Below are 17,916 nucleotides of genomic sequence, written 5' to 3'. Positions count from 1 at the left end.
CCCTGGTCTCTATCCCTTCCCCGGGCTCTGTCCCTCCCTGGGCTGTATCCCCTCCCCGGGCTCTGTCCCGCCGGGCTCTGCTCCCTGTGCTCTGTGCCTCCCTGGTCTCTGTCCTTCCCCGGGTTCTATCCCTTCCCCCGGCTCTGTCCCTCCCTGTGCCCTGTCCCTCCCCGGCTCTGTCCCTCCCCGGCTCTGCCCCGGGCCGTGTCCCGGCGGGCAGGGGGCGGGCGCAGCCCGGCCCGGCCCGGCCCGGCCCCACGAGCGGGGCTATAAGAGCCGCGGGCAGCGGGCCCGGCGCGGCGCCCGCCGCGTTCGCCGGGAGCGGAGGGAGCGAGCGCGGCCACCATGTGCGGTGAGTGCCGGAGCGCGGCCGGCGAGGGACAAGGGCGGCTTTGTCCCCGAGCCCGGCGGTGTCGCGGCTGCGGGTTCGCTCGGGACTGGCCCCGCGGCATCCTTTTGGGGGGTGGGAAGGACAGGCAGCGCCTGGCAGGTGAAGGTGAAGCCCCTCCGCCCGCTCCTTCTCCCGAGGAGAGGCGATCGCTGCTCCGTTCCTCCCTCCCCGAGCCCCCCGTGCCTGGCGGCGTGTCCCCGGGTCTTGGCATGGAAATCGTCCCGTTCCCACCGCCCGGCTGCCCCGAGGGTGCCCGGGGTGCCAGGTACACCTCTGCTCCTGGTCCTGCTGCCGCTGATGCACGGGATGCGCTGGGCTCTGTCTTTCCTGATCCGGGACTAGGGATTGATTAATCGTGACTCACTTCCGAGCTGCAGCAATAAGGGAGAGTTTGTGGTTTTCAAACAAAGGCAGTGAAGGAGCTTAATTTTTAGCTGTTGTGAGTTTATTCACCTCATTTTTTCTAGTAAAAAACCATAATTCCTACATCGTGTACACAATTGTTTGGATATGCTTCGGATCAAAGTATGGGCTCAGAAGCTGCTAACGCGATTGTATTTGGTTAAGGAGGAAAGTTTAGTGAAACTTTGCCAATCTGTCCCTGACATCTCCTCTCAGGTCTGATGAAAGCAGAAAAACTTGCACTTGTACTTCTTAGTCGTCATCAACAAAATCTTTTTTGTGGGTTGCAGACTGAAAGTGAGTTGAATTACTTCTCCCAAAATTGTACTTTCTGAATTAGGGATCTTTTCCTTGCCTCCACATCCTTTTTAATTGTAACCTCAGAAAGAGCAAGGAGCTCGAGAATTCTCTTTCACTTGAATGGGGACACGAGGTGATGCTGTTTCAGCTCCTATTGTTTGAGCTCCTACGTGACAGATCACTATCAAAGAGACAAACTCGGTGCCTTCTAAACAAAACCCCTCCAGGTGATAGACCTGGCTCAGTGCTGAGCCACCCTGGAGAATTCACAGCAAGCCCTGAGACATGTAATGGTAATATCAAAACCTTTGCATGTCTGGACTGTGTATTGATTGGGAAGTGAGGGTGTTAACAGTGTTCAAGGAGTTCAGTAGAACATCTAGTTTGGGGTGGAGAAAATGACTCAGTATGAAATGTCAAAGAGCAGCAGTTCATGAAGGTTAAGTGCTAGTTTTTTTCCCATCAGCATTTAGAATCCTTTTCTGTTACATTTGTTTTAATGAAAGATATCCCTCAGCCTGCTATGCTGATCTCTGTAGGGAGTGTAGGAGTTCTAGAGACTGCAACTAGTACTTTCAAAATTACTTTTTTGTTGTTTTCGTTTTTTCATATCTTTCCAGGTTTAAGTGCTGATAATGGACCCCATTGTGTTTTCTTTGGCTTCAGGTAGCATGTGAAGATTTATAGCCCTTGGTTTATGTTTTGAAAATACACAGGTCATAAATTCCGCTATAGACATGCTTGTAAGGAAGTAAAGTCGAGATGTCATCATTCTCACATGTAAGACAGTATAGCCAAGTATTCAAGCAAAAGTATTCAGGATTCAGAAAACAGTCAAGATGCACTTAAACTGATGACCTCTTTTAAATCAAGGTTAGTTTCATCAGGATATGAAGCTGAGACTTTTTCAAAGCTAAGTTTCTGGTATCAACAATGTGCTTAGAGGTATCCTTTTATTTTTCAAAAAGTAAATATTTTTTCTCAAACTTCGAGTATAGGCTGCCCCCTTCTTGATTTTGGTGAAGCCTTGCAATTGCAAGAGTTCTTGTGGAATTTTCCCACCAAAAAATACTCAATTTACTTTTCTTCCTTTTGATGCTCTGCTTGTAATCCTGAAAGATGAAGCTCTAAATTCTTGATATACATGTAAAGGGATTCAGTGTCTTGCTTTCAGTGTCTGCATGTGATTGAAACTGGTTTTAGTAATGTTTTAGCAACCTTCTCTTTCTGTTATTAGTACCTGCTTCTAAAGGTCAGCCATACATGACTGACCTAGTTCATCCTTCTAAGCAAACTGTGATTATGGAAAGATATAAACTAGATTTAACATTCAGATCAAGAGGACAATGTCCTAGTAAGACACTTCTTGGGTGCTTTTCCTGGATTTTATGTTTTTGAGTCTTCTTAAGGAAGCAAGATCTGGAAATGGCATCTAATATCTTGGGGAGGCCATCATAAAGGAACTTGTTAGCATCACAAAATTCTTATCATAAGATGATTCAACTGAGATTTAGTCATACTGGTGTGCTTCCAGAAAGAATTAAGATACAAGGAGTCTTTATCACAAGTAGTTTCTACATGAGTTGAGTAATGTTCTTTAAATGGGGCCAAAATGACTGAGGAGGGGGAAAAAATCGCAAGTGGAATCATGAAACAGAAACTTCCTAGAGAAAGTGTTACTCTCAGTGCTTAGACTAAGACTTATTTTCCTTAACTGGAAAAGTTTATAACATGTTCTTTGAAGTCAGACTGCAGCTATTGTTTTCATTTTAAATGGCCTCTGGTGACTTCTACATCTTCTAATGCACGTGTGTGGAAGTGCAGCTCCAATTCCCTGGAAACAAGGATCTTTTTAACAATTGTAGCACACTGGTAGCATTGTAAGGATGGTCCCAGAGGAAGGTTCTTCCTGGAGCTCTGTGTAGTGAAAGATGCCACATGGAACATACAAGGATGTTGAGGCTTAAATTAATTGTGAAATCTGGCCTAGAAAGTAGAGCTGGATCTGAAACGAGGTGTGGCAATGTTTTGGAATGATGTTGAGAAATTCATATTGAAGAATGCTGCTTTTGAGGTTCATGGTTAGTGCCAGAGAACGGCAAATATCTGTCTGGAAAAATGATCAACAGGCTCTCAGTCTAAAGTGACTGCTTATAACCAGAGGCATTATTTTTTGAAGCATCCATGAAGAACAGTATTACGCAGTTCAAATTCTCAAATAGCTCCTTAAATGCAACTATTGTCTTAATGTCTCTGTTAATGTTGGATGCGCTAGAAATAATTAGGCTGAGCTCCTCATAAATCTCACTTCTGAAGCAGAAAAGTATTATTCACCCTTTAATCTTTCCAAAATAAATTCAGAAGCAAATGTAATACTCTCTTTGTCTCATCAACAGTATTAATGTCTTATAATCCAGTGGAGTAACCAAATTCACAGTACTATTTATTAGGGAGATTTATTGGTGCATCATTATAACAGCTTCTTCACTATGGCCATTTACAGTTCAAAAGCCTTAATTGAGGGGGAAGAGGGTGTTAAATTTCAAACAAAGGCTTTCTCTATCTAGAACACTTGTCTGAACTGCTTATCTGTAGAGCTCTTCAAGTCTGGATTTTTTTTTTTCCTAACTGTAGTCTCCAGTCCTGACTTGTTGCTGGAAGAAACTGTTGAAACAGTGAAATTAGTTGTTTCTGTTTTATCGGGATACAGATTTGCAAGAGTTAATGAAAAGGCCTAACGTATCCATATAAATACCAGAGTCGCAGGAAGAGCAATAGGCATGGAAAAGGAATAGCTGTGTTTTCCTTTGCAGGTGACTCTTTTATTACACCTTTTCTAAAGATAAAACAACATCCCTTCTAATAAAAAAATGCCTGTGTTCTTAAAAAAAAAAAATAGGGTGGAGGAACCAAGCCCAAAACTAAAAAAAAGAAGTCTCTTCTTGGTCGATGCCTGGTCTATTAAAGAGGAGGGGGATCAGGGAGTGAGTTCAGGGTGCCCGGGGGAGCTGACGGGGCTCAGTGCCCGCCTGGCTTTGGGATTGTGCCGTGGCAGCGCAGGGGGAGTGCTCATGTTGTGGCTGACCCTGTTTTGTACCTCCTGTTTCTTTCCTTTTATTGTCCTACCCTATTGACTTCTGCCCTTTCCTCGTGTTTGCTTCTCCATTCTCTTTCTGCTGAAGTGGCTGCTGCATACAGGATTAAGCTGGAGCCTTTCAGAAATAGATGTTGTGCCTCGTACCTACCCATGGGTATTTAAGGCCACGACTTGGATTACAAAAGTCTCCTTGTGTTAGTACTGGTGAATATATTCCTTCTTTGAATGCGTGGATATGTAATAGATCACAATGTTCCCATTTTCAGCTGTGGTTTTCATGAAAAGTAGAGTTTTTTTAACCTCTCCTAACTGTTTAACTCTTGGTGGGTAACACGAGGAGAATGAAACTCACCAGTAAAGTTTGTGTTATGTGTTGAAATTAGGCTTCTGAGTCCTTTATTGTACTTGAATTCTTTCCATTTCAAAATGCATTAGAAGGAGGTGTACTAAACCAGGAGATTGGGTGCCCTTGGGACTTCTCCCTGACACTAGTTTTAAAGACTTTCAAATTGAGTCTGAAGTGATGCAAATTTTTAAAATAACCTCTTTGCTTCTTTTCCCCCCTCCTTCCCCCTTTCTCTTTAAACAGGAATTTTTGCTTATCTAAACTACAGAGTGCCTCGAACTAGGAAGGAAATATATGAAACCCTGATAAAAGGATTACAGAGACTGGAATACAGAGGATATGACTCTGCAGGTATGTTAACCAACTCAACAAATTAATTTTAGCAACCACTAGCTCGTTCCATGACTTCTGGGTACTTTCAGTGTCTGGCCTCTTGGATTTTTCTTTCTTTATTCTACAGATTAACAGATCAGAACTAATTAGGCCAATTCTTGGAGTGCTACAGCTTTCCTCAGGACTTAAAATTGGGTGTTTAGCTCTGTAAATATATGGTTGAGGTTAGTACCTGTAAGCAAAACAAACAGGGTGTGGAAAAAGATCTCTATACAGGGCCGTGTAGTTTGTATCAGCCTTTTTTGAGTATGTGAATCACAGTGAAGGATGGGGAAGATTAAACTTGTCTTAATTTTGAGTTGGATCATTTCATCAGGCAAAATATGTCTGTTGTTAAATACAATTTGAGATGGCTCATGTATGTTTTAATCTGTGCAATGGATATAGACTTGATATGGTTTCATTTGAACATGCACAGCTTTAGCAACAGAGTTCAAATTTAAAATTCAAAGGGTAATTTAACAATACTAATTTCAGCGGTGTGTGTATTTTCTCAGCATTTTCCTCATTCTAACGTATTTCATGCTTTAAATAACACTTATGACTGTGTCCTGTGCTGTAGGAGTGGCAATTGATGGAAATAATAATGAAGATAAAGAAAGATTCATCAAACTGGTTAAGAAAAGAGGAAAAGTAAAGGCCCTGGAAGAAGAGTTGTACAGTAAGTGTTAAAAATGACCCCTTTACTTTGGCCTCCCAGTCAGATACCATCTGCATTTCAGCAGAAAGTCAGACCATAAAATTGCAATTATGATTTTGCATTAGCAATAACATCAATGGGAAATCCAAGCAGCTAAATTTTTTGTGCCCCTAAAATCTGCACTGAAAAAGCAAGCTGATCTTCAGATCTAGCAGTGGGGAATTTCAGTCTATTCTCCCTTTTTTTGGTTGCTCCTTTGTTCAAGACCTGGGTTGTTTGGCTCTTTACTCATGTGATTTCTGTGCTGCATGGCTGAAATGCTGAAACATGCACTCTGACAGAATTTATGACCATTTAAGCAGCTGGCTGTCATCACAATCTGCTTTATGCAGTGCTTCCATCTGTGAAAGGCTGAAGTTGTGTTTTAATACGTTTACATTATAATTTGTAGTAATGGGGTCTGTTAGCCTGTCTGTTAGTATTGGCTAAAAATGCTCATGTCTTGGCAAACAAGGTTTTAATCACAGTAGCTGAACTTTCTGAAGTGTCATGTAAAGAAAGCAAATGGTTAAAAAAAAAGCCAAACAGAAGATATCTTTTAAATTTTTTGCCTGTAGGAATTGTCTTTGTGTTTTACTAATAGTGTGTATGTGAGAGAGAGAGAGAGGGAGAGAGGCAATATTAATTACTCAGTAAACTGAATTTCTCCTATATAGAACAAGATGACCTGGATTCAAAAACAGATTTTGAAACCCATTTTGGAATTGCTCATACTCGCTGGGCGACCCACGGAGTACCAAGTGCAATAAACAGTCACCCTCAGAGATCAGATAAAAGGAATGGTACGTAATCTCTGCAGCACTTGAACCACACAAATCTGAAATGATTCAATCCACTGAGCACATATGTTCTTAATATTGTTATGGTATCTATTTTTTATAGTAGGGCTAAGCTGTTGTTATTCTATTTAGCTCAGACACTTTTAAAACGAAATAGCCTCTTTTCAGGCTAAAGTAACACTAAAAATTAATGAGATCTGTTCTCTGAAAATTGCAAGCTAATCGAAGTAGAACACTCTTTTTTTGAAAGGTAAGACTGAAAATATGAATGTGTCAATATTGCCTGGTCCAGAAAAGGGAGATTTATTATCATTCTTTACTTGAGATGGCTTGGTGCTCTACTAGGTGTAGTTTAGAACCCTCTCAATAATTTGGAACTGCCTTTGTATACTTTCAGAATTTGTAAGATTCTGCTTGCAGTTGCCCGTGTTGTTGTACACTGCAGGTCTGAAAGCTATAACAGGTGGTTTCAAGTGTACTTCTAAGCTTTTTTCCCTTGTAATTTTGTGTTCTGAATTAAATATCGTAATTTTTTGTTGCTCATGAATATATATATTTTTTTTTTTCTCTTAGAGTTTGTTGTCATCCATAATGGAATCATCACAAACTATAAGGACCTGAGAAAATTTCTGGTGAGTCTGTGGGAACTCAATTCTAAAACTAGAAAGTGAATACTCCCCCAGACTACCATCAGGTCATTCATGACTTCGGTGGAACATGAATTCAAGTTTCTTGATGTCATCTATAAAAAAGCTGTGTGAAAGGGTCTGCCTAATAACGATACTCAGGAGCTGATGAAGTGCAATATGTCCTTGTAATCCTAAATGCAAACTATTTATGAGCAGAATAGCAGTTTGTGCTGAGATTCTCTGAGAGGGTGTGTGGAGTGGGCTCCCTCCTGTCTCTTTCTGCTTCACAGATGCCAAATATGTCTTACTATGGGTTTTATTCCAGCATTTCCCAAAGAGTATCTGTGACATGATAAGTCCTTATATTTTATCTATAGTGATTTTATATCCACTGGTCCAATGTAGCTCTGACTGAAGTTTCTGGTGGGAGGCAGCTGAGAGGCTCTTCAGTGTTTGTTGTCTGAGGTTGGACACAATTTTTACTCTTCTATATGATATTTCAGGAGAGCAAAGGATATGAATTTGAATCTGAAACAGATACAGAAACAATCCCCAAATTGATCAAATACATGTATGACAATAGAGAGAGCGAAGACACCAGTTTTTCAGCCTTGGTAGAGAGAGTTATTCAACAGTTGGTAAGTGGGAAATTACTTTTTTCCCCTGTACAACAGTATAAGCTACCTGTGGGGTTCCTTAGCATTCTGCCTTAGCATTTATATCCTCTGCAGGAGTTCTTAGAAGGTGATGAAAATAACACTTTTAGGCTTCTAAATAATGCTTAATAGACCAAGAAATGAGATTAAAATTTTGGAGACTTCAAAGGCTTTTCACTGTTAAGTCTTTAAATTGCAGTAGCAGCAGGTTTTGTTTGTTGAGTTTTTTGTCTTGTTTTTAGCAAGAAGTTAACACAGCTTTTTAATGAAGCTGTTTAATTTTAAAAAGTAATAAGAGCCTCTGGGGCTTCAAATCTCTCATAAATGGCAGAGTGTTCCTAAAGGTTATTCTGATCGTGTTGAAACACTGCTGTGATTCAAGTTTGGCCAATGCCTTGGCTTTCCTATTTGGAAATAGATCTAACGAGCTGGACGGGTTTCCAAACTGTGAAGTGGGAATCTACTGTTACTCAGTATGTGAATGCTTAAAAACTTTGATAGATGCATTGCAAACTTGGAGAAAGCTGGCTTTGTTTCCTCCCCCAGTCTCCGGGCAGATGTTTTCCCTCCCCTTCCTGCAGTTTCTGACTCTCTTTTCACCTCCCGTCTCCTCTTTAAAGCAGCTCTGTAGGATTCCGTGGAGGAGGCTGGAATCCACACCAAGGCAAGGCCTGTGTGGGTCAAGGAGCAGCCCCAGAGCTGAGGGGAAGGGAGGCTTCACCTGACCCCAGAACAGGGGAGAGCTCTGAGTGGAGCCCTGGGGAGGAGGGAATGTCACCATCTCTGTCCTGCTGGCAGGGTGGGGGGCCTTGGTTCCTGCTTTGGGAATCCTCCTCCAGGAGTTTGCTAGCTGTTTCTGGTCTTTTGTTTGTTTGGTTGGGGTTTTTTTGGGGGTTTTTTTTGTTTGTTTTTTTTTTTTTCCTGGTGGATTTTTAATGTTTTTTTTTTTTTTAATACATAATGAGAACTTGCTGCTTGAACTAGAAACAGTAACTCCAGGTTTTTAGTTGAAACTGCATGGTAATGCACTACAAGCAAAATTCTGATTGACCGTCTTACAGAAAGTAAATGTCTAACAATCTTCATGTTGATTATGAGTACCATCTCTGACAGTTTTATAGCATTTGGATTCAAGTTTATTGTTTTTATTTATAAAGAGAGGCTAAGTGCTCACTTCCTGGTTTTTTAGCCATTGCACCTTTGGTGTGCATGTCAGCTTGCTCTGCTCCATGGCCAATTCCTTTAAAGGTGCAGTCAGCCCTCCAGGAAGAGACTCCTGATAGCAGCTCCTTAGTGCCCCTTCAGAGAGGGGCCCCAGTTTAATGAGATGCAACTATTTGAGATAAGTTGTTTAGGATCTTTTTTTTTTCTCCTTTGTATTAATGGTTTCCAGGAAGGTGCTTTTGCACTGGTTTTCAAGAGCATCCATTACCCAGGTGAAGCTGTTGCTACCAGGTTAGTAAAAGTCCATTTTATACATAATGCATGCTTTTTATTAGGTTAAAAAAAAAGCCAGCCTCTTAAAGATACTAAAATATTGATGCTTAAAGTGCTTAATTAACCAAAATCAGTGCATCAATAAAGAGCCTCAGTGTATCTTGTGTTTCTAAATTTGTATTAAGAGCATGCTAACACTTTTTGTATATCAAAAAGGGGCGAGGAAAGGGATATGGTTCAGTTTTAGCTCCCATTGAGTAAAGATTGAGATAAGTACACTAATGTTGGCTGAAAGACCATCACAGTAACAGGTTATACAAATAGTGTTCTATAGCTGTCATAGCATTTATGGTGTCTTTCTGTGTTAAGTTCTACTTTTATTTATGACTTGAAAACAACTTTCAGGAAATGTAAAGATATTAAAATAGCAACTGACATAGCAAGTGATTAAAATAGCAAGTGATGGGAATAAAGACTGTTTTATATTACAACCCAAAAGCCCATTGCTTCGGTGGTCTAAAATAAGACTATATTAAAATTTTGAAAAAGCCAGCTGTACCATCACTCCAACTGGAGAACATCTTCTGAAATGAACTATTCTATATGTGGTTCAGATTTGGGTTTTTAGGGCTGAGGGATTTAAGAGAAGCTAATCTTGTAATCTGAGTGTGACTTGTTCTTTTATTTCTGTGATGATTTTTTTTAATAAGGTCTTCAGTGACATGTAACCCATTTAATTTAAAAATTGTCTTAATATTCTACAGTTTCAGAGGTACAGTAGGGATGGTTGATGTTTCTGACTTTGAAAGGCTAAAGAGTGTAACAGTACTTCAATTCTAAAGAGTACGGGAGCTTACTGTTGTCTCACTTTAGAGGCAAAGTAAGCTTTGGTTCAAATTGGTCTCTGTACTAAGATGTTTTCTGATTACTAGAAAGAAAACAGCTGGTTCATATACATTTTCCTCTGCCTGGATATAGTTTACAGGTAAAGAATCACCAAGGCATGTAGTAATTACTTATTTAATAATATTTGGTGAATTTTACAGAAGAACAAATTTAATAGAACTCCTGCCATATAATGGCCTTAGGATCATGGTTGAAGGAGGCTGTTCCTATTTAGGAAGCTAGATGGGATATTGTCTTTTCAGTTTCACCAATGTCTGGTAACTTCTTTGCATGCACATTTCTCTTTACAAACTTGAGTGTTTTCCTTTCTCTAGGAGAGGGAGTCCTTTGCTCATTGGGGTTAGGAGCAAGTACAAGCTCTCAACTGAACAGATTCCAGTTTTGTATAGAACATGTAAGTTGATAAATCAAAATACATTATTTTTAAGAACTAAAATTACCATCACTTTATGACTAGAAATTAGGTTAATTGGTTTTTGTACCATAAAGCTACCAGCTGATGCCCCAAATAGCTTCTTGGCTGGGGAAATTTTTATACACTGAATGTGTAGTTCGTGTGAAAGTCCCATGCCCCAACCTATTTCTGTAACTGTGGTACCCTAAAGCTGTGTAGTCTGTAATCTTAACTGAACAGAATGGGTTTGCATTTAAAATGTCTCATTTCTTTAATAGGCAACATTGAGAACGTGAAGAACATCTGCAACTCCCAAATGAAAAGACTGGACAGCTCAACCTGCCTTCATGCTGTTGGGGATAAGGCAGTAGAATTCTTCTTTGCTTCAGATGCAAGGTAGTAAAAGTACTTCAATTTTGCTGAAAATACTGGTTTTTGGTTTTTTGGGGTTTTTTTTTTTGTTTTTTTAATAAGTGAGATAGTTCTGGAAATTTAAGCTGCCTTGACCTTCACAAGTGCAATATCTGCCAGCTGCTGACCTCTATGTGAAATACATCCAGTGTAAAAAAGTAATTTGGGTACAAATGGGCACTCATCAGCTGAGCATTTGGGCAGACTATAGGTTAGTCGGGGTTGTGATATTTTCAATACAGATACTGGAGGAGGAAAATAGAGGTGTAGTTCCAAGCTGGGCAGGAACCTGGACATCAGGCACACATTTATCTTGGGAAAAAGAGTGGAACCTTAGCAGGATCCATCAAGGCCACTGGGAAGCATCTTCAGACCAGCAGGAATGGATGCAGTGGTTGCTGAGCCTCCTGCTGTGGGTTGCTGTCAGGGTGCAGGAAGAGCAGCAGATGGAGCCATTGCCTTTAGGATGGCTCTGGCTGCAGTTCTGCCCAAAAGGAAGAGAGGCAGGGCTGGAAGTGCTCGTAGCGTATTTAATTGCTTTGTTATTACCAACTCTGATGTGTCAGGTTTGTCTTGCTTCTGTTTTTTTCTCTGTAGTGCTATAATTGAGCACACCAACAGAGTGATTTTCTTAGAAGATGATGACATTGCAGCTGTAACTGATGGGAAGCTCTCGATTCACCGTCTGGAGCGTTCAGCTAGTGATGATCCTTCCCGGGCCATCCAGACCTTGCAGATGGAATTGCAGCAAATCATGAAGGGTGGGTTGAAACATCTGTAAATGAGTATCATCAAAATGGATAGTTACTGTTTGTGTAGTAGATGAAGCAGAAAACTGTTAATTTGTTGTGACAATTACCTTATATGCAAACCGTTTGTACTGGGAGCTGACAATTCCAAGTTTTGAGACCAAGAGAGAATGGGCAGCCTGGGACCCTATCCATTTTAGCCTTGGAAAAGTCATAGATACTTCTATTCATTGCAGTATCTAGTGAAAATGTAACTAATGTTAACATGTTGTAGTTGTTGGCAAAGTTTGACTATAAATTAAGAATTGAAGGGGAGCACAGATGTTTCCTTATGAAGGAATTTATTTACCTTGTCAGTACTGGGAAATGGAACCTACCAGATAAAGTGACCTATCCATCCTTCTTTTCTTCTTGCTTATTCTAAGCTTTTATTTAGGCTAACACAGTCAAGTTAGTCTTAAAAGGTCTCTTGGTAACTGGAATAGATGTAAAGTAACAAACCTAAGTATTGTCATGTCATGTTTTTATACAGGTAACTTCAGTGCCTTCATGCAAAAGGAAATCTTTGAACAACCAGAATCAGTTGTCAACACAATGAGAGGCAGGGTGAATTTTGAGAGCAGCACAGGTAAAGGAGAACAGCCTTTCAAACTTCACTAAGTTTGAAATTTGTAAATATGCTATCTAGAAAATCAAAACCGCCGTTGTATATTTATTTGTTTGCAGTTCTGCTGGGGGGACTGAAGGATCATCTGAAAGAAATCAGAAGATGCCGAAGACTGATCATTATTGGCTGTGGGACCAGTTACCACGCTGCAGTGGCTGTATGTTCCCAGCCTTGGTCGAAATGCATTTATAACTTAATTGCTGGGCTTTCAGACAACAGCTTTTCATCTGCTTTTTCTTCTATCTCAGACTTTGTCTTTCATTGAGGGGTCTCACCCTTTTATTTAGCTTTACTTATTGCCACATTCTTTATAAATGCTCCAATGCCACTAATTACCATGCTAGAAATTAACTTTTTCCACCTTGGTTTTAAAGCTCTGGTGAGCTGTACTTACCAGCTTTTCTAATAAGAATTCATTTAGATTTTCTCTGACCTGTAAAATGTCCAAATGTTAGTGGGTGGCAATATTAACAAATATTGTGTTCTGCTTGAATACAGACTCGACAAGTCCTGGAAGAATTAACTGAATTACCAGTGATGGTGGAACTTGCCAGTGACTTCCTGGATAGAAACACACCTGTATTCAGGGATGATGTGTGCTTTTTTATAAGCCAGTCAGGTGAGCTGCATTTGCTGTTGAGTGAGCACTCTAAGATTGCTCTCCATTGCACTTTGCATCATGTAAGCTTGGGTACAGTTATCTAGAACACACTTGTGTAGGCTTTGATGCTTTTCAGGAATCATTACTATCTCTGCCAACCTGAAGTGTAGGTGTGAATGTTTTCCAGGTGAAACTGCAGATACACTCATGGCCTTGAGGTATTGTAAAGAACGCCGTGCTCTGACAGTCGGCATCACAAACACAGTTGGAAGTTCAATATCCAGGGAGACTGACTGTGGTGTGCACATCAATGCAGGGCCTGAGATTGGTGTGGCAAGCACAAAGGTAACTGCTGTTCAGTGTTTGGCTTTCACCCTTCAGCCCTGTGGAATACAACTCAAATTTTAATTGCAGCACTTCAACCTGAAATCATATTCACTCTCTGCAGAATTAGCTGCTAAATGGTTTTGTTTTGTCTGCAGGCCTATACCAGCCAATTTGTGTCTCTTGTAATGTTCGGCCTAATGATGTCTGAGGACAGAATTTCCTTGCAGAAAAGGAGACAGGAAATCATAAGTGGACTAAAATCATTGCCAGGTATATTGATATTTTGGGTTTGAGGAGGCATAGGGGATGTTTGCAGTGTAAAATACTACTCAGGGATATTTCTTTTTCATTTAAGTTTCACCCTCCCCCTCATCCTGAAAGGCAGACAATATGAGAAAAATGGACTGTTCATTTCTCCACTGTTTGCCAATTTTAAAAGTGCCTTTCCAAGAAACTTGGCAGGAAGATTGGAAATTTCATGGGGTGGGTTTTCTAATTAAAATAAGGTAGTTTTGTATGAGAAATATTACTTGATCTCCTACATTCATGGTTTGAAATTTTTAAAACCTCCCATTTTAAATCAGGACAGATAAAATGAAACTAATTCAAGGTGATTTTCAAATGGAAATTTAACAACTTCCTTTAGAAATTCAAATGTGATTTATGAACACTGTTTAAACCAATAGTTGTTTTAAATTTATTACTGTAAGTAAGGCTGGAGAAAATATCCTTAAACTGCAGTCAAAGTTGCTAAGTTAATGGTTGAATTACATTAAGTGTATTTGTCCTATTCGATAATTAGAACATTCTGTACATTCTGTTCATTCAGTACAAATGAACTATTTTTTCCAGTTAAAAAAATCAATTTTTGTTTTTCTGTACCTCAATAGAAATGATTAAAGAAGTCTTGTCCTTGGATGAGAAGATACATGATTTGGCTCTTGAACTGTACAAACAGAGATCATTGCTGGTTATGGGCCGTGGGTATAATTACGCCACATGTCTGGAAGGAGCTTTGGTAGGAACTTCTCAATATTCTTTGATATTATTTAAAATAATATTTTGTGGATTCTGCAAAATAGGTTATTTCTATTATTTCATTACAATTTAATTCTACTGCAATAAAACTATTTATAACTAGAAGTATTTAAACATACACATAAGGTGAACCTGGATGTGATACCACTTTCTTGTTTCTTTCACATAATAAACACGGTGTTTAATTAGTCTATTTAAAATCAGGAAACTAGCAATTTAAGTTGCTGACCCATTTGAAAACATCAGAAACAGTGTGCTGATGTTGAGAAGAGATGCTCATGCATGAAACTCATTAATTATGTTATGAACACTGGTAAAATGGACACATACCCATCACTCAGAGGAGTTTGGTGTGTTAAAGATAGACTGCAGTAGCCAAGGTTGTGCTGGGTGTTTGGTTCCTAAAATTCCTTGTTGGTTACTCCATGTGCATGGGCGAGCTCTGCTGCTGGCCACAGCCTGCTACAAACCCCAGCAGCCACCCGTGTGCTTTCACTAATGCTTGATGCTGGGTACATGAATTTAAGTGGCAGCGGTACAGTCTGGGTGTTTTGATTTTTGTGGCTCTTGTTTCTCAGCTGATTTAGTAATAATTTGAGGCTTTTTTTTTTTTTCCTAGAAAATAAAAGAAATCACCTATATGCACTCAGAAGGTATCTTGGCTGGTGAGCTGAAACATGGGCCTTTGGCCCTAATAGATAAACAAATGCCTGTTATCATGGTGATCATGAAGGATCCTTGTTTCACCAAGTGCCAGAATGCTCTGCAACAGATCACTGCTCGGCAGGTAGTGTTCAACTAATTAACTTCTCCTGTGTCATAGGAAAAGAGATTGTGCCCACTGCACTGCTGCTGACTGTGCACCTGGAAAGGGATGTACTGCTGATTATTGTTAATTATTAAGTTATAAATAAGATGCTACATCTGCATTGAAGGTTTTTATTACAGGTTAATATCAGCAGTGAAAACTGCTTTCAGATGGCTTGTTTGTTTTGGGGTTTTTTTGTTTTGAAGCAAATGGAATAATGTTAAATCTCTACAGGGTGAAAACATTCAAATCTTACAATATAGGGAAAGTCAAGAGTCATTATGCAAGACTGGCATTGCCTTTGTTAGCTACTTGAATGTCTTCAAACACATACAGGCATGCTGTGAACAATATTTCAAAGCAATTCTAGGCTAGCTCTTCACTTAACAATGCAAAAATTTATTTTCAGGGTCGCCCAATCATTCTGTGTTCTAAAGAAGATACTGAAAGCTCAAAATTTGCCTACAAAACTATTGAGCTGCCTCATACAGTTGACTGCCTTCAAGGAGTGTTGAGTGTCATTCCTCTACAGTTACTTTCATTTCACCTGGCTGTTCTCAGAGGATATGATGTAAGTGTTTTCTATATTTAACACTTGTTTTAGTGCAGTTTTGAATTTCCTTCTACCAGTATAAATTGACAGACACAGTTATATGGCATATCTTAAGATTTACTAGCTATGAAAACAGCTAGTGAATCTCATAGTGAGTGTGCTTATAGAGGTGACATTTCAGTGCCAATTCTTCCATTTTGTCTTTTTCAATTAGTATCCTTCTAAAAAATTGCAAAGCTCTTTAGCTGTTTGGTTAGTTAAGAGTGCAAATGGGACTTTTCCAGGGAACCTAATCTTGAAATGCGATATTGTACTTTAACTTAAAATAGGTCAGTGCTTTGTACACCTTGGTTTGTTGATGTGTCAGTTTGACAATGATGACTGCTTTGGAAAGGTATCCTATGCAAAACGAATATGTTTTTGTTAGGAGGGTTTTGGAAGCACAGATGAATTCAGCTGCAAGTCATTACCTGCAGATCAATAGCCTGCTGTGTGTGTTAATGTGTATAGAATCAAACAGAACTCATTAGGAAGTCAGAAAAATCACACTGAAGGAACTTTCAAATGCAGAATGCCAGTATTACTCTGTCATACTGAAAGACTGTCTCTTCATTCCAGGTGGACTTTCCAAGAAATTTGGCCAAATCTGTTACTGTAGAGTGACAGCCAAGAACAGCTGATGTCTTTGTCACCAGACCTCTGAGTTATACTTGTAGAATGTGTTGTTCTGAATTGATAGGTAAATGTTTTTTCTAAAGAGAATGATAGTGCTAACTGGAAAGTGTCAGAAGGATTTATCTTGCAGCTTTAAAAGCTTTTGATGTGCCTTGTACCCAAGTGCTTTTGCTCCCACCAAATACTCCTCTAAGTCCTGAAATTACCAAAGAAGATAAAAGTTGTTTACACATGGTATACTGAATGAACTTTTTTACTGTGCAATATATATATATATATACAGCTCTCTCCAGAGTAACTGTGAACATTTTTTTAGCCCACACTACATAACTAGTTTCAAAGATATAGTATTTATAAGTACAATTTGTATAGCTTTTTTAAGTTATTTTTTTAGTACATTGCTTATCTGTAACATTGGTAATGCTCAGAATGTAAACACTGAGCGTGTTGATACTTCTGTACAGTTATTAGGGATTTTCCTCCTTCAGCCTCAAACTGGAAATTTGTTGTCCCCTCTTCTTTCCCAGCTTCCCTTCCCCCATTGAATCTGTGTTTCATATTTAAAAAGTCATTTGCAAAGTTCTTCTGTGGCTGTAAATTCCCAGCTATGTTTTCAATTTCTGCTTCTTTTAACTGTTCTGAAAAGTCAGAACGACATTTGTTTTGTATGCCACCCTAGCTTTTATTTGCATAACATGTATACTGCAACAGAATAAGGGAACTGGATGTCTCTCAAGTGATATTTTTGTTTGAAGAGGGTACAATGAAATGACAATGCAATTAAAAGATTATATAATTCTTCTTACTTTGTGGTTTGTTTCTTTGTGTGTGTATGTGTGTTTGGGTTTTTATTTATTTCATTTTTGGTTTTTTTTTAAAACTTGATGACTTTTATCTCAAGTCTGAAGAAAGTCCTATTTTAGTAGCATATAGATTTGCAAAAACACACTGATAGTTGTGAACCAACTTGCAGTAGTGAAGAACCTATAAACCTGCAAAAAAAAAAAAAAAAAGGCAGATACACACAAGAAGTTCTCTGCTCATTTGTTTAGTTTTTATTTCTAAATGGCCAGAAGGCATAGTATTTAATTTTTCTGCATTTTATTAACTAAAAAGTAAAGTTAGTTTAACAGTAAAGTTTATGATATTCCTCTGCAGGTTTGGTTCTAAATGGAAAAAGTGTTTGAATGTTTACTTAAGAGCTTGAAAGTGTTACACTAGCTTATTATAATAGGATATACTTTCCCTAGTACTTTTAATAACAATAATAAAACCAAAATCATAACAAAAAATATACTACTAACGTGACCTAAATGCCAAGAATATGTAACTCTGTATCTAACATGTTTTGGTAAGTCATGAAAAGGCCTGTTTTACTCTTGATCTAGAAGTAATATTCTCTTCATATTAAAAAGTGGAACTATAAAAGCATATTGAGGTCATCTGGTCTATTTGTGACATTAAATTGATTTATTTAAAAAATTACAGGTACATTTTTCTAAAATCATCTGTGGGAACAGAAATCACAGAAATGAAAGCGCTCATCAGTCCTAGGAGAGGTGGCAAATTGAGTTTATTTTTAGGCAGCACCTGTTTTAAAAACAAGCACTCCTCGTGTCGGGGCGGGGGGTACGTAATGGAGAGAAGGCTTCTGATT

The 17,916-nt window shown here is 39.2% G+C and overlaps 1 protein-coding gene across 1 annotated transcript; it reads left to right on the top strand.

Annotated features, from left to right (window-relative positions):
• Window positions 1-298: 298 nt before the first annotated feature.
• On the top strand, window positions 299-17,690 carry GFPT2 (glutamine--fructose-6-phosphate transaminase 2). The gene is made up of 19 exons (XM_021552154.4): window positions 299-352; window positions 4,780-4,887; window positions 5,492-5,590; window positions 6,286-6,411; window positions 6,982-7,040; window positions 7,541-7,675; window positions 9,087-9,148; window positions 10,351-10,430; window positions 10,709-10,826; window positions 11,439-11,602; window positions 12,123-12,218; window positions 12,317-12,414; window positions 12,756-12,876; window positions 13,046-13,203; window positions 13,341-13,455; window positions 14,076-14,203; window positions 14,843-15,010; window positions 15,441-15,602; window positions 16,203-17,690. Exons 1-19 carry the CDS (start codon window positions 346-348, stop codon window positions 16,245-16,247), a joined length of 2,049 nt encoding a protein of 682 aa, XP_021407829.1. The 5' UTR covers window positions 299-345; the 3' UTR covers window positions 16,248-17,690.
• Window positions 17,691-17,916: the final 226 nt, after the last annotated feature.

This window comes from Lonchura striata, chromosome 13, assembly GCF_050655825.1.
Source record: "Lonchura striata isolate lonStrDom1 chromosome 13, ASM5065582v1, whole genome shotgun sequence".
NCBI classification, from domain to species: Eukaryota; Metazoa; Chordata; class Aves; order Passeriformes; family Estrildidae; genus Lonchura; species Lonchura striata.
Note: the sequence above shows the minus strand (reverse complement) of the source record. Positions and strands in the feature narration are given on the sequence as shown.

Coding starts and splice junctions, on each gene's coding strand:
- GFPT2 (XM_021552154.4), top strand. Junction 7,676..9,086: donor AGAGAGTTATTCAACAGTTG/GTAAGTGGGAAA, acceptor AATGGTTTCCAG/GAAGGTGCTTTTGCACTGGT. Junction 12,877..13,045: donor CTTTTTTATAAGCCAGTCAG/GTGAGCTGCATT, acceptor AATGTTTTCCAG/GTGAAACTGCAGATACACTC.